Source organism: Alligator sinensis, unplaced genomic scaffold (assembly GCF_000455745.1).
Source record: "Alligator sinensis unplaced genomic scaffold, ASM45574v1 scaffold169_1, whole genome shotgun sequence".
Classification (NCBI taxonomy): Eukaryota; Metazoa; Chordata; order Crocodylia; family Alligatoridae; genus Alligator; species Alligator sinensis.
This window is the reverse complement of record NW_005841924.1, coordinates 2,611,861-2,627,543: the sequence shown is the minus strand read 5'-3', so window position 1 is coordinate 2,627,543 and position 15,683 is coordinate 2,611,861. Positions and strand designations below refer to the sequence as shown.

The 15,683-nt window shown below is 41.6% G+C and overlaps 1 protein-coding gene across 1 annotated transcript in view; it reads right to left on the bottom strand.

Annotated features, from left to right (window-relative positions):
* The window catches only part of LRBA (LPS responsive beige-like anchor protein), a 621,066-nt gene that overhangs the window by 192,372 nt on the left and 413,011 nt on the right, over window positions 1–15,683 (bottom strand). Inside the window, 1 exon segment of the mRNA XM_025198536.1 lies at window positions 752–869. Coding sequence (XP_025054321.1) covers window positions 752–869 — 118 coding nt within the window.

Genomic DNA, 15,683 nt, shown 5'->3' with positions numbered 1-15,683 from the left:
GGAAAGAGCCTAAGCTTCAGCTCACTCACCCTCCCTTCCTGCTTAACCACAGGCTGAAACCCTAGCTGCTGTTGAAGACTAATCTCCAAGGGTAAACATATAATTTTGAAGAGAGCTAAAGAACAGTCTCCAGGTCTTCAAAGCAGGAGAAGAGAGACCAGAAACAGCTTGCAGACAGTGAAATTGCCAGAAGAAAGATTAACTTGATTAGTGGAACAGCAAGACTATTAAAAAGAAGAGATGATCCTTAAAACCTCTGGCGTGAAGAACAACAAGCCATTTAAGTTAACTGACTCCCTCAGCTGCCTGAATAAAATGCCATTGCTGTTGCTCAGTGCAGCAAGAGTCAAAGCAGGGTACTTCTATTCCAGGAAGACAATCAGCTTCCCCACTTAAAACATGCACCCCAATTTGTGTGTGGGGGGAGACTGATCTTTGGTGGGGGGGAAGTATATATGGTATGTGAATAAATACAGTAATTGAAATCAAATAAGTTTTGATGTTTCGATTATAGGATTTATCTAGAAAATTTATACGGCGAAAAAAACTATCATTAGACTTAAAATCCCAAGTATTTTTGCGTTTTACATCTTTTCAAAGAAACCTAAGCCAAGTTCTTCAAACAATTAAGATACAGCCTATATCTATAAAACAAAAACAGCAGCAGATATCAAACAGCATATATGTGCCAAATAGCTAGTGCATTCACAAACCAAAACACTTCATGACTCCAATCACAAACTTATATTACCTCTGTTTGCCATGAAGATTTCCAGTGCTGTATTTTGCAAGAGATAGCGTCGGGAAAAGACTGAACGAATCTCTGTAAAGAGCCATTTTCCATGGAGTCCTTCTGTATAAGCTAGAATCTAATGAGAGAGAAAGTGCCAATAATTATACAGAAGAAAACAGAACATCACATCTTGAACCAACTAGCAACAAAAACAGTAACATATTTTAATACAAGACAGCAGAAATTGTAGAGATTCTAAGGAAAAATAAAGTTAGGTTTGTAACTCTAATAACAGAATTAAAAGAAAACAGAAACAAGACCTCAGTATTTTAATACTAAGCTGTAAAGGAAAATATGAACACTATCTTTCAATGAAAATCTGACCACAGGACTGTTGCTGCTTAAATGGGAGCCAAATTCTTCCTTCAGCTACTGGAGCTAAGCTCTGCCCTGCCCTTGTTGGGGGGGGGGTGCATAAAATCAGATTTTTGGTGCATTTCTTCCTAACCAACAGATAGTTAAAACTGTATAGAACGTTTAACACATCATTATTAAATAATAATACAAAATATTTGGGGGGGGATTAATTTTTGTCTTGTATGTAGTAACATGTATTCTATAATATATAACATATAATCAAGAAGAAATGCCCTTAAAAAACTTAACATTTCCTTACTTTTCTCATTAAGGCAATAGCAATTAATTCTGGAAGTATAAAGGTTTATTGTATGAGGTTAAGTATCATTTTGTCAGCTAAGGTTAAACACAAACCTGCAAATGAACTCAGTATAATCTCTCTATGGAGTAAGCGGTTGTCAAAGTAACTTGTTACAATTCCTGTCATCCCAAATGACAGACACAGATGCTTAGTCTGCCTTCACAATTCAGACTAATCCCATCTTTAGTCCTCAACCACTTTGTTTCTTTGTTGCTCCAATTTTGCCTTTTCTTTTCAAAGCTTAATTATGGAGGTGTTAAGAGAGAACCAGAGTGGGCACTTCTCTGCCAGTTTAACAAAGTATGAGCAAAAAGAAAAATGAAACTGCAATTTGTCAAAAAAAAAAAAAAGAAAAGAAAAGAAACGAAACACCAAAATGAAAAGACAATGCAAAAAAAAAATAAAATTTAGGACAGATAGTGTCCAACCCACTTCTGCTGAAGCAATATTATACATTAAGTTCCTAAAAATCAAAGAAAATACATAAAATCATTAAGGCTAAGTATAGACAGTCAAAAAGCCTGAGGCTGAAATGATTCAATCTTTGCAGTTTAGTCTAAGATGCATAGATTAAATTGATAACCAAAGTGAACAAATATTCACTTTTGATTCCAGAAATGCAGCCACATGCCTTGAGTGGCCCAGTCCCCAGAAGCCAGGGGGGCACTTCCCTGATTGGCTATAATAGACAGCCTGGGCCAAGGATAGCCCACCTACCCTTGGATGGGATTTGGGACAGAATTTCAATACACTGATTTAACCTAAATCATTTAAGTCTGATACTACATCCATCCAGATTTATCTTAAACCCGTTTTGGCCATTTTGAAAGCGGTTTATGTGCACTGAACTTCAGTTGTGTTAAAAATTAGAATCAGTTTCCAATCATTTATACCGGTTTCTGAGTAATTTCTGTCCCTAGCCTAAACGAACTTCCAAACAGCTATGTGAGCAAGAATTCTAATGAATGTAGTTAACTGTCCTCAAGGACTATGCAAGAGCAGAACCTGGTGACATACACAAATGTTTGTACAAGCATTATTATTTGTATTCACTTGTGCCTAAAGACCATAATTGTTGTGCAAGGCACTACATGAACAAAAACTAAAATGTGTAGCATCTGTCTTGAAGAGCTGACAGTCCAACAAAAGGCAAGAGTAGCAAAAAAGCAAGCAGCACACAAGTTCAGAACTTGCAAAATGCAATGTCGTCCCTACCTTTCTGCTATTTGTTATAGAAGAAATACCTTTCTGCTATTTATTATCCACAGAAATCAACAGCTATTTTGACTCTGAAATTCTAGAGAGGTATGTGAAAGGTAAGAGAATTCAGCAACATTTGCAAATGATTTCAGAAACTGGAAATTTAGAAGACTTGGGGCCATGTTGGCACTTTCTTTAGCAATGGTTCTCAACCTTTCAGACTCAGGGTACACTTTGGAAATGCCAGCTCTTAGTTTTCCGCATGAATACTGTGTGCCCACAAAGGCTAGGGGGGCATGGCAAGCTCCTGTAGGTGGCGGCAGCACAGTCGGCGGCAGCAAGCAGTGAGCTCCTGCAGGCAGCCGCGGTGCTCTCAGCGACGGGAGAGGGGAGTGGCAAGCGCAGACCAGCGGTCGGCCATCACCCGCAGATGCCACCAGCAGCAGCAGCCAGTGGCTATTGGGTAGCCGGTGGGTTATTGGGTCCTGCCTGCAGGCACCGCCAGTGGTGTCAGCAGTGAGAGGCAACTGCCCACAGGTGCCAGCGGCAGTGCTGGCAACACCTTTTTACAGGGGATGCACGTGCACCTGCATCCATCCCCTACACATCGCCAATGGTTTTCAGTCTTTTTTTTTTTTTGACTACAGAAAAATAATAGAACAATTCCATTCCAAAGGTCTCAGAAAGACCATAATAGGTCACAATGTTGTTTAATACCATGAATTCCTATTTGAAATCTCTGGATTTATCTTCTGAATCATGTTTGCACACCCAACAGTACTAACACTGTATGGTATCCTGCAGCACTCTTGAAAGGATCTCAAGCACCCCAGGATGCCAAGGCACTCTGATTGAGAATTACTGTCTTTAACCCACTCCAGCTGAGAGACTCGCACAACTTTGTGGAGCTACCCACAAAACAATCTGTATTTAAAAAGAAAGTATGAAAAAACAAAGATTGATTGAGAAGACCAAGAAGCAAGCCTAAAAACTGTGCTGAGAGAAGGCTTGATTTCACTTGAAAATCAAAGTAATATTTTTAGAATTGGAGTCTGTATTTTGGGGGCTTAGAGGCCAATTGATAAATTTGGCAAATTGCATACATTTAAATTAAGAAGGTAAAATTCAGTTTGACAGGCAGTCTCACTGTATGCATGCTCATTTCAAGTCAAACATCAATTACACAGAAATGATGAACAAAAACAGAAAATTAAAAGTCCAAATATACTTTTTACTTCCTCAAACTGAAGTCATTTGTGACAGCTAGTATACAATTAAAACATCATAAGTGAACAAATTTCCATTACATCCTTAAACAAACAGCAGGAAGAAACATCCACTAACCTATAAGTAGCAGATATTTTATAGTGCATGCTTCTTATAATTATCACAAAGTTATTGAATCCCACAAGGTTTATCATATAAACTTGGAAACAACTGAAAAAAAAAAAGACTCAACTACACATGTACTACCAGGCACCTTTTCAACAACAGTTCTTTAAAGCATTCATTAGAAGTTATCACTACTGAGGAGCAGCTGAGGCCTAGCTGAGCAAGACCTTCATTTCTAGTTGGAATACTATCTGCCTGGTCTGTAGCTTCACTTCAAAGTCTCTGGAGTTCAATTAAAACTGGATTAGGTGGAAGCAGACCTTCTTTGGGACTTTGTTTTCTGAAACTCCACACACACTGACAGCACCCTAGACAGAGGTCTAGCCCTCCAATGAACCAGTTGCTATGGAAACTGCATCATTACCATTGCTCTGCACTTATCACACCAAGGATAGTAGTATGAAAGATACAGGATACACAAACGCTGCTTTTCAATGTTTATTAACTAAGTATTTCTTAGGAAAATTTGAACTCTTTATTCAGTCATTTCTTGCCTCATAGAATATTTTATCAGAAGACCACATTTTAAAATTGTCAAGTTTTTAAAGGAAGCAAATAAAGCCAAAATAAAAAAAACTTTAAAAATGTTAAGAATTGTTATTCTCTTAAAGAGAACTGAAAGGATTAATCTTATGTCCTTTTAATATTTTAAACTTCAGAATTATAGATTTTAAAATTAAATTCCATTTTGCCCTGCAAAAAAAATCCCTTTTTCCATCAATGAGCCAGATAATTATAGCATTTTGATAATGTAAGCAAAAGCTCCTTTACCCTGTTGCACAATATACTGAGTTTTAAAAAGTGGCTGGCTTCATTTTAAAGACTTCTAAAACAAAGAGAGAGAATTGTGATAGTATAATCTAATCCTCTCACCTAGTATGATCTCCACTCACAGGAAAAGAAAAGGTGAAATATTTTTAAAATTGAAACACTTTACTGGATTTTTTAAAACTGAAGTTATATAGGAGTCTGAATAAACAATAAATTTTAAGTATTTACATAGGAAAAAAGTACATAGTTTCATGTGCCAATTAAAAACGATCATGACAAATGAGGAGTCACTGTGAAGTTCTGTAATTACAAAGCGTTGCTATGCAAACTGATACGCAACTAAGCTTTATGGACACAATATTAACAAATAACATGACAAAGCTAAAGAATTCAAGTTTATATTCACCTCATTGTAATAATCCTAAATCATCTTAAATATACAAACTAAGGCTCTACCTTAACATTGCAATCAAAGCCACGCATGAACCCCTGTTCTCATCTCTAGAGACACTAAAGTCAATGATACCCCATAGAAGTAGAGGATGATCACTAAGCAATTAAATACAGAACTATAAGGGGCACTTAAAACTCCAAATGAAATGTTCATTTTAGGCCCCTCTTTTATTTTGTACTGAAGAACACTACAGAGATTGTCACCTTAAGGTCATACACAAACCAACTACTTAATTATGCATCGTTGCTGCAAATATATAACTAAATTCCGCAGCAGCGAAGTGCCCGTTTCTGCACTGTTCTACCATCTTGTGACCTGAGCATAAATAGTCCTAGAAAGAAAAGCTATTCTTCAAAATAACTGCTTAAGAAATATTTTAGTGCATGATCAAAAGTATCTATCAAGATTAAAAAGGTCATGCTAATGATAAGTTACAGCTTTTAAGATGTAATATCAGCATAGCTATTTTCTATAATAAAACTAAACACTTCTTCAAAAAAGCAATATTGTTCTTTAAATTTTAAAACAAAAGAAACACTAGGGCATATTTCATTTTAAAGTATTATTGATCTTGGAAATGTGAGTAGTCTAGAGATAATTAAGTCTGCAAATGGGTTACAGAACTGAGAGAGTAATTGAATAATAACATTACTTTTATATCCTAGGCAATTTAAGTACCACAAGTAAAATAATGACCAAATAACTGATTTTATAAGCTGATGCATATTTTTGTTTTTCAAAATAAAGTCTCTTTGAAACTTATATTTAAAATATCCATACGTTGTGTACATTCAGAAAATATAAGATATTTCCATTTCTATTTTAATAGTCTGCAATCAAGAAATAATCTCAGATCACTGTAGAAGCATCCTCAGTGCTTTATGTCAACTTTGTACAGAAACTCAAACAAAGGATCTAGATTTTTCTGATACTAGATCTTCATCACAATACTGAAGTTAGGCTAACTATGAGATTGTTTATTTTCACATTTATCTCTCCATTTGCACTGCTTTTCATACCACACTTAATTTCTAGTTTTGTTGAACTGTTATGAAAACAAAGTCTTCCTAGGGTGCTTCTTGCTTAAAGGAGTCCAAACACAACTGCCTCAAGGGAAGATGTTGTATTAATAGCAATTTTAAAAATGCACCATTCCTCTGAAACACCACAGATGTTTTTTTGATTTCTCAGTCACCACACCATAAGAAAACAAATCAGAGGGAGTAGATGGTAAGAACATGCTCTGTTTTTAATAAATTGTCAAATATTTAGTCAAGCAGCCACTAAATTCTTCATTCTAGTAATAGTCCTATCCCTGACTACAGTCTGATATACAATTCTATTCAGTATTTTCATGGGTGACAAATTCAATTAAACATATTCATTACTTTAATGTTCCACTAGACAGTTTTAGCCAGCATAAAACATTAAAAATAAATAAATAAATGAGATGTGACCTTTGTATTGATCAGACTAAAATGGTTTAAGTCTGAGTGTGGGTGGTGGAGGGCTTGGGAGGGGGGGACTCTTATGTTTTCTCTTCCAATTACTGGAAGAGATGATAAAACCACAGCAAATGATGTATCAGCTCATTTTATCTTATCGCTTTGGGGCTAGGTGACAATGAAGTTCATATTTCACTGGTTCCCATTGAAGATTGTGAAAATTACTTGCCCTTATGACCTGAAATTTCACTAGAAGACAGAAATTTCTCTTCTGCAAAGTAATGCAATTTTTCAGACGTCAACCTTTAGCCCAGCTTTAAAAATTAATTTCATTTATATTAACCAATGATATTGATATTTTCACAGAAGACTCTTTGATACATGAAGCACTGACTGGCAAATTGATGTTGCTTTAGATGTGTAAAACTATTTCATTCTAAGCTGCTGTGGCAGACAGATTTATGGCAAACTGAAATTCCTATTTCATAATGTAATATTTGAGCTAGCTTAATATACCTCAAGCCCCTGCCCATTAATAATTCACAGTTTCTAGTTGGGAATTTGTTTTATTTCTAATTCTGCTCTAATTTAGAAGAATACCCAAGCTAAATAACATACAAATAAAAGCAACCTTCTGTTTAAAAGTAGGTAAGTCCAAAATTGCCATGAGCCGGAAACTAGCATATGCATGATGAGGTAGAAAAAAAACATGCAGCTTTTAAAAATGGTGGAGAAATGCTCGGGAGTATTTACTTTCTATTTTGTGGAACTGAAATACCTCCACAAAATGAAAAATTAATACAATCCAAAGTCTCTGAAGCTATTAATCTGTTAACAGCAGGTGACCTTATACTCAGACCTATTTAGAGAGTTTTTAAAAATTCATATTATTGTCATCTTTTCAGTGGAGGCCTCATAGTTGGAAATGCCTCACAGAGGAAATATTTCTACAGAATGTAAACAGACAGTGCATTACCTGGTTTCTAGTAGTCAGGACCATTCATAAGACATTGATATATGAGGATGACTTTAAACTAACACTCTCTATCTCTCTCTCTCTCTCTCTCTCTCCCTCAAACAAAACAGATATGTCTGATGATAGCATACATAGCCATCAATTGTTACTTCATCAGTTTAAACTTAGGTCCGTAGTGGAATGGCAGTCACATGGACAAAAGACGTTGAGTAAGAACAATTTTATTTTTTGGCTGGGGTAAGAGGTTGGAGCATGAAGTAGTAACTTGACTACCATGTATGATTCCTCATGTACAACTCTAGGACATGGGAGCCAATAATGCTTAATGTTAACTTTTTAATATAGAATGAGATCTAGTGGCTAGTGAGATACTACCAGTTAAGGCAATTTATAAAAAACTGAAAACAACAAAGAAAAACAAATAATAGATTTTTTTTCAGCAACTTCAGAATTAATATACATTTTAGTTGGTTCACCTAGCCCTGCAAGGATCAACATTTGGAGCAACAACTCTTCCCTGCAAATGCAGCATCAAACTTCTTCCAGGCAAAAGAGTGCTGTTGCACTTGTAAGGAGCCCTAAATTCCCAAAAGACTTGTCTGGGGCCTCAATATAGGCAAGCTCAGTGACTGGGATTTGCAGGATCTGAAGGCTTATAACTATTTACCTGCTGCTGGGAACAGCTACTTTTGAGATCTACCAAATGTTAAGCTAGAATTTAAAATTTTAATTATGTATTATTTTATAGGTACACAGCCAAAAGATTTTAATTTTCTTTATTTTCACTAGCCATTCACAATCTCTCCATCGCAAGCTCAAAACCAGGCTAGACTGGTACAGACCAAAGCATACTGTTAGCCAACAGGCTGTTTGGTGACATGTGTGAAACAATTTGGTAGTCTCAATCTACTTTCAGGGAATATGTGTGAAAGTTATAATTACCACTTGTTTAGCCTTAGAGAGAGCAAACACTTTGAAGCTGCAAAGTACTAATTAACAATAATTATTACTGAGACAACTAAAAGTATCCCCTAAAGATGCCCCTCCTCAACACATCTGAGGTATATTAGCAGGAGGCTTGTGAAAGCAGTGCTTTCTCAAGGATTTTATACTCTCAAGCTGTCAAAGCTGCACTTGCAAACATTAAATTCACTGTATATAAAATAATCAGAAAATCCTATTGGCATTCTAGGACACTATGTCAGACAAACAGCTCTCTAGGTAACCACTGTCTTTGCCTCAGTTGCAGTGATTTTTGTCTTGCCTGTAATAACATTCTGCACACAACAAGGACAATAAGGTCAAAAGAAAAAAAGAAATGAAAAAGTACAATAACTATCATGATCTCTATTGAAACTTCTGTCTCTCCTGTTCTTTCTAACCCTGTCGGTAATCTGCCCACTCAAGGAAGAAGAATGGTGATGATGTGCAGTGTGCCAAAGTTTCACTTCTTGTAGTTGCCACAGAATTTACATTTACACTTATGCAACCTTCGCAGTCGATAAATAAAGACCGACTACAAGTTATAACTATATATATAGTATACTATATATAGTATATATCTTACTAATAAATTTAAATGAATGATGAAAAGCATTAATTGTGTATTTAAAGGAACGTACCAGGTAGTCTGTGTTGTGAGTTCAAGATTGAAATGTGAACCATTGTTTATTTAGGTGGAAATACACCAGCAAAATGGAAGATATTTATGACTGTGTATGGATTTAAATGTGCAGAAAAAAAGTCTGAATTATCAAGAGTAATCTTAAAGATACGCACATGTAGGCACTAAATATATACATGTGCGCACATTAGAGAAAGCACTCCATGAAAAATACTATTTTACTGTAGGGAGAATATAAGAATGGACAGATTGGATTAACCCACGTAGTCTAGTAATCTGTTTCCAACAACAGCCAACACTTGATATTTCAGTGGGATGGATAATAAACCCAGAGTGGGCAAATAAAGTATAATCTACCCCATTGGGGGGTCTAAGTTTGTTTTCTAATACTCAAAGGGTGAGTCTACACATGCATTTGATCTGGCAGTAGTTTACTCTCAAGTAAATGTTCCCAGGCAGGCATCTACACGTGCGGGGAAGTGGGAGCAGATTTGTGGCGGCAAAGAACAAACTTCACCCACTTCCTGCAACCCTGCAATGGGTCCCTGCCACCACCAGGGGGAGCTGGAGGCTCTGGCCACAACTGCCTGTGGCCAGCAGCCATCTTTAAAAGGCAGCCCTGCTTCCTTTCCCTGGTCAGTTGTTTCTTTGCTGGAAGCAGCATGCAAAGCCCGTGGGCAGCATGCAGCTGCTATCGCCCATGCCATGGCTGCTTTAGCCTCTGCCCTTGGCAGAGATGGCCAGTGCCCTGAGTTCCTGCTGGCCACGGTCCTGGCCCCAGCAGGGTCCCCTGCCAAGGCCCTAGGTGAGCCACACACCCAACAGTGGGGCCCAGGGCACCACCTCCTCCTGCACTGTCCACTGTTGACTGCCTAGACAACTGCCCATGGACCCCTGCCCCACCACCCACCCCTAGCACCAAGCTCACTGCAGACAGTTCTCTGAAAAACACTTTATTGGCCTCACAGAAAAAGACCCCTCCTCCCCCCTCAACAACAGAGCCTGACCCCTCCCTCCCCAACAACAGACTCTCCTCCTCACTCCTTCCCCAATGGCCTGCTGCCATGGCTCCAGAACCACTCCCCCCCTGCACCTCCTGCAAGCCAGCCTGTATCTTGTGCTGCCGCCAAGCCCAGCGCACGGGGGCTCAGGGGGCATGGGGCTCCCAGATGACTAGGATGCGGAGCTGCCAGTGACCCCACCCTCCCCATAGAGGGCCTCACTGGCTGGTGCCCCAGGTCCAGCTCCCCGCCCCCAAGTATGCCAGTGCTGCGAGTGTCCCAGGCACAGCACAAGGAGTGGTTTGCGTGGACCAAAGAATGCCCAATCCATTATGCTACCACCTGGAGGGCTACCTGTGGCTGCACTACATGTCCCTGTCCCCCACAGCTAAGGAGGACATCACTGCCAGCACAGACATGTTCCTTGGCATATGAAAGGCTTGTGCCCACCTAGCTGCAAGGGCACAGTCTGCTTAGTAAAGTTTTGCTCTGTCTTCCACCTCCCTGCATGTTGTGGAGGGGGAAGGGGAACCCAGGGGCCAGGAAAACACAGGCAGGCCAGGCAGGGATGGAGAGCTGGGGAAGGGCAAGGGGCAGGAGCTGAGGCCGGGAGGGCCTTTGCCTCAGTGTGGGGCTTACCATATGGGTGGGACTGGTGTCCCCAGCAGCTGGCACTGACAGCATGCAGCTCCTGGCAGTCTTCGCAGTTGGAGGGGTGCAGTGTGCAGTTGCCTAGGCAGGGGTCCCCTCTGGGGAGGAGCTGGTGCTGCTGGGGGCCAGCAGTGACATGGCCGGCCAGGTTTCATGGCGGGGCTGAGGCTGCAGAGCTGGCAAAGTAGGCACTGGCCTGGGCTCCCAGAACTGCTGAGGACACTGTGGGTGGGGAGCTCGGCAGGATGAGATGCTGGCAGCCTGAGGGGCCCTCCCCTGATGGCACATCCCTGCAGGTGCCAGGCCACAGCAGAGGCTTGAGCAGGCCACCCATGCTTCAGTACACAGCATGGCTGGAGCCTGGGTCCCGGGTTGTGAGGAAGATGTCCAGTTGCCACATAAAGAGCATGAACTTTATCTGACACTGGCGCACTGGCTGGCAATGCCCGTGCTCCCACATACGGCCTGACAGCCCCTCATAAACATGTACACTGGGAACATCCACCCTGCACAAACTGCTGAGCACCTCAGCCACACCCCACAAAGCCATGAGGTCCCCAGTCTCCTCCAGCAACCAGTTGGCACCCCAGAAGGCAGCATGTGGTGTCAGTGAGGATACCACAGTGGCTCCCACGATGGCTCTCTGGGCCTCTGCACAGCTGTCCCAGGGTTGCCAAGCCTGGGCAGCTGCTTGCAACACCCAACACAAGGGCATGGCTTGGCACTGGCAGCCAAGTGGTAAGGCAGTGTCAGGCAGCACCTGCAGGGTCCAGGCAGGCTGCTGGGGGTCACCTGCTGCCAGCTGGCCCCAGTGGGCAGGCGCTGGCTGCAGCTGAGCCCAGGTGCTGGCAGGCCTGGCAGATACCTGCAGCACCCTGCAGGACTGGATGTGGCACTGCCAGCTGGGAGTGGTACCAGGGGGCAGGCAAGCTGCCTGAGCTGCCTTTCAGCCTGTGCAGGGGGATGCAGTGGCCTGGTGTGGCCACAGCTGCCTGCACATGCCCCAGGACTCCACAGTGCCTGCAGGCTTTTAGGAGCCTGGGGCTGAGGCTGGGGCTGGGATAGAGCTGGCCCAGCCCTGGGGCAAGAGAGGCTCCCAGTCACAGGGTCCTGGGGCTGTGATGAGGCTGGTCCCTTAGCAGCAGAGCTGACCTGGAGTAAATTTGCTCCCAGGCAGCATCTATGCATGCGTTACTGTACAGTAACTACTCAGGAGTAAATTTGCCAGTTGCATTTGCAGGTAGCAAATTTACTTGCAAGTAGAGCAGTTTACTGTGTAGTAAGCATGTGCAGATGAAGAAGCACATGCTTACTGTGCAATAAGCTACTCTACTGTGCAGTAAAGCATCTCATGTAGACACACCCAAAGAGTGATTTAATCTGCAAGCATGAGATTTAACATACTTTCTACAATGGTTATAATGAACAATAGCAAATCTAGCTAGTCTTGCTCTCCATATAAATAACCAGTCTTTTACTGAACCATGCTAAACTCTCCGCCTTGATTTCAGGTGGCAATGAGTTCCATGCTTTAATTGCAAATTATAAAACAGCACTTCCTTTCAGGTTTGAATTTCCCAGCTTTTAATTCTCAGTAGATGCCCTCTTGTTCCATTATGGGAAAGGAAAACAACAAATCCCAATTTACCTTTCTTATATTGTAATTTTGTACATTTTTATCATACGCCTCTAACTCCGGGGTCTAACCTGTTGAGTCTGTGGACTCAATTAGGCCCACAGCCTCAACAGGGTACTTTCTCCCAATGATAGCCAAGCACCTGGATGAGACTTGCAGTACTGGAACCCCAGAAGTACCTTGTCTTGTTCCTGCAGCAGCAGCCAAGCAGCCAGGATGCTGGGCTTCTTCCTGCAGTGTTGCTGGAGCTCCAGCCTGGCTTGTTGGCAACCAATCACCCAGCCCACAAACTGGCTCCACACCACTCCTCTAGCTCATAGAGCCAGATGAGTTTGATACCCCTGCTCTAACTCATCTTTTCTTAGTTAAGAACTGCTGTCTCTTAATCTCTTTTGGTATAATAGGTTTTTCCAGGCTTTGATAGTTCTGGTTGCCATTTTTCCTTGAATCTGCGTGTAAATGCAATATGCTCTCTGAAACAGGGTGACTAGTCTATCACAAAGTATTACAGATAAAGTTTAAACCATCATCTGAGGAATTATATTAGTCTCGACACATTGCCTTTGATCCCATTTCCTTATGCAACTTAATCTCTGATTAGTTTTTTCTGACAGCAGCTGACATTGAGCAAAGGCCTACATTGAGCTAACCACTGTAGTACCTGAGTCCTTTTCCTTTGTTGATAACACATGCTAATTTTTAAAACATGCTGTGAGAATAGGAGGGGTTTTTGTTTTGTTTTTCCAGTGTGTATTTATCAACCTCAAACTTCATTTGCCATAGACTTGTACATTACCTGGTTTGTTTACCCTTGAGTTCTGCACAGTTCTTTTCTGTCTTAACAAATCTACCGTATTTACTTGAATACAAGACAAGGTTCCTTCCATCCCCAATCAGCACGGGGGGAAGCCCTTTGTCTTACATTTGTATAAAAGGAAATCTTAAATTAATTGTCTATCATTAAACTGCTACTAAAAGTAGTATATTCTCAGTAACGGAGACTAATAACTATGAAGCTGATTAAATGTAGCCAACACTCAGCATAACTATAAAACATGCTGATGGAAGCCTACCATGACAACAGTTTGGTGCAGCCCATCCAATTAAGGTATAGAGTAGTGTCCATTAAGCGCAGTCCCCCTCAGCAATGACTCTTTCAAGTCACGATGAGCCACTACACTGAATATATTTCGACTTCCTCTTCATTCCGCCAGCTGAGCTGTGCCTTTCTTTCCCATTTCCAGTGAGTCCTGTTTCTACACCAGCCTTAAATGTCTAGCAAACATCAACAAATGGGGCCCTAAACGATTCACCCAGAATCTCTTTCTCCCCCTCTCTCAGCTTGTCACATATGATTAGTGCAATCCCATCCTCTGGGAGGTGAAGCTGAATAAGGCTCCCCTGTGACTAGTCTGCATCTACATTTTTGAAGTACCCCAGGCATCATGACGAAAACCAGTTTCAGTTATGAGTGGGGTCTAATTAGCACATGGAACCTGGGGGAGGTGGGAGGGAGGAGGTGTACACACACAGCAGTGCTGAGCTGTGGGGTCACCATGGCAAGAAATTGTGTGGACTCTTCTGGGGCCCAGTCCAATAAACTATTTGGTAGATCATGCACCTTAGTTTTGGATTAATAGCATGTATAGTTTATACTACCCACAAATAGATACAAACATGCTGCTTAAAGGTGTGTTTCTGAACTAACTGTGCTAAAAAATCATAGAATCATAGAAAGGAGGACTGGAAAGGACCTATAAGATCATCAAGTCCAGTTCCCTGCCATGGGCAGGAGGTAATTGGGCTCAAACAAGCTCAACAAAGTATCAGTCCTGCCTCCTCTTAAAGACTGCCAGACATGGAGACTGCACCACCTCTGCTGAAAGTGCGCTCCAGATTCTAGTTACCCATACAGAAAAGATGTTTTTTCTTATGTCCAGCTGAAACTTTTCCTCAACTAGCTTGTGTCCATTGGTCTGTGTCTTCCCAGGGACAGCTTTTCTGAAAAGTTGTTCACCTAGGTCCTGGTGTTCTCCCTTGACATATTTGTAGGCAGCTATCAAGTCGCCTCTCAGCTTTCTTTTGATTAGCCTGAACAGTCGCAGATCCCAAAGTCTCTCCTCATAATGCCTGTCCCCCAGGCCCTTGATCATGCGGGTATCCCTTCTCTGCACCCTTTCGAAATTGTCCACATCTTTCTTGAAGTGTGGTGCCCAGAACTGGATGTTGTACTCCAGTTCTATTTGCTCTGTTGGGGACTTCGTCATACTGGTGGCTCATATTCATCTTCTGGTCTACTGTTACCCCTAAGTTCCTTTCAGATGCAGTGCCACCCAGTGGACCACCACTGATCGTATAGATATGGTGAGGATTCTTCCTACCTAGATGAAGGACCCAGCATTTGTCTCTGTTGAATCTCATCTGGTTTTGTTCAGTCCATAAAACCAGCCTGTCAAGGTCTTCCTGAATCCATGACCTATCCTCTGATGTGCCTGCTTGTCCCCACAGTTTGGTATCATCTGCAAACTTAATCATCGCACTTTTCATTCCCTCATCTAAATCATTAATAAAGATATTAAAGAACACGGGCCCAAGCATTGATCCCTGGGGTACACCGCTGGAGACAGCCTTCCAGGATGAGGCGACTCCATTAATCAAGACTCGTTGGGATCAGCCACTGAGTCAGTTCCCAACCCACTTCGCTGTAGCCTGGTCTAGGCCAGAACTCTCCAGCTTAACTGAGAGGATTTCATGGGAAACAGTATCAAGGGCCTTGCTGAAATCTAGGCAGATGACATCCACCTCCTGTCCCATGTCCAGGTGGTTAGTTACCTGGTCATAAAAGAACACCAGGTTTGTTAGGCATGATCTCCCCTCTACAAAGCCATGCTGGTTGCTTCTCAGTACCCCACCAGATGAGAGCTTGTGGGTGATGTCCTCCTTGACAATTTTTCAAAGAGCTTCCCCAGGACCGAAGTCAAACTGACCAGTCTATAGATTCATAGATTCATAGATGTTAGGGTCGGAAGGGACCTCAATAGATCATCGAGTCCGACCCCCTGCATAAGCAGGAAAGAGTGCT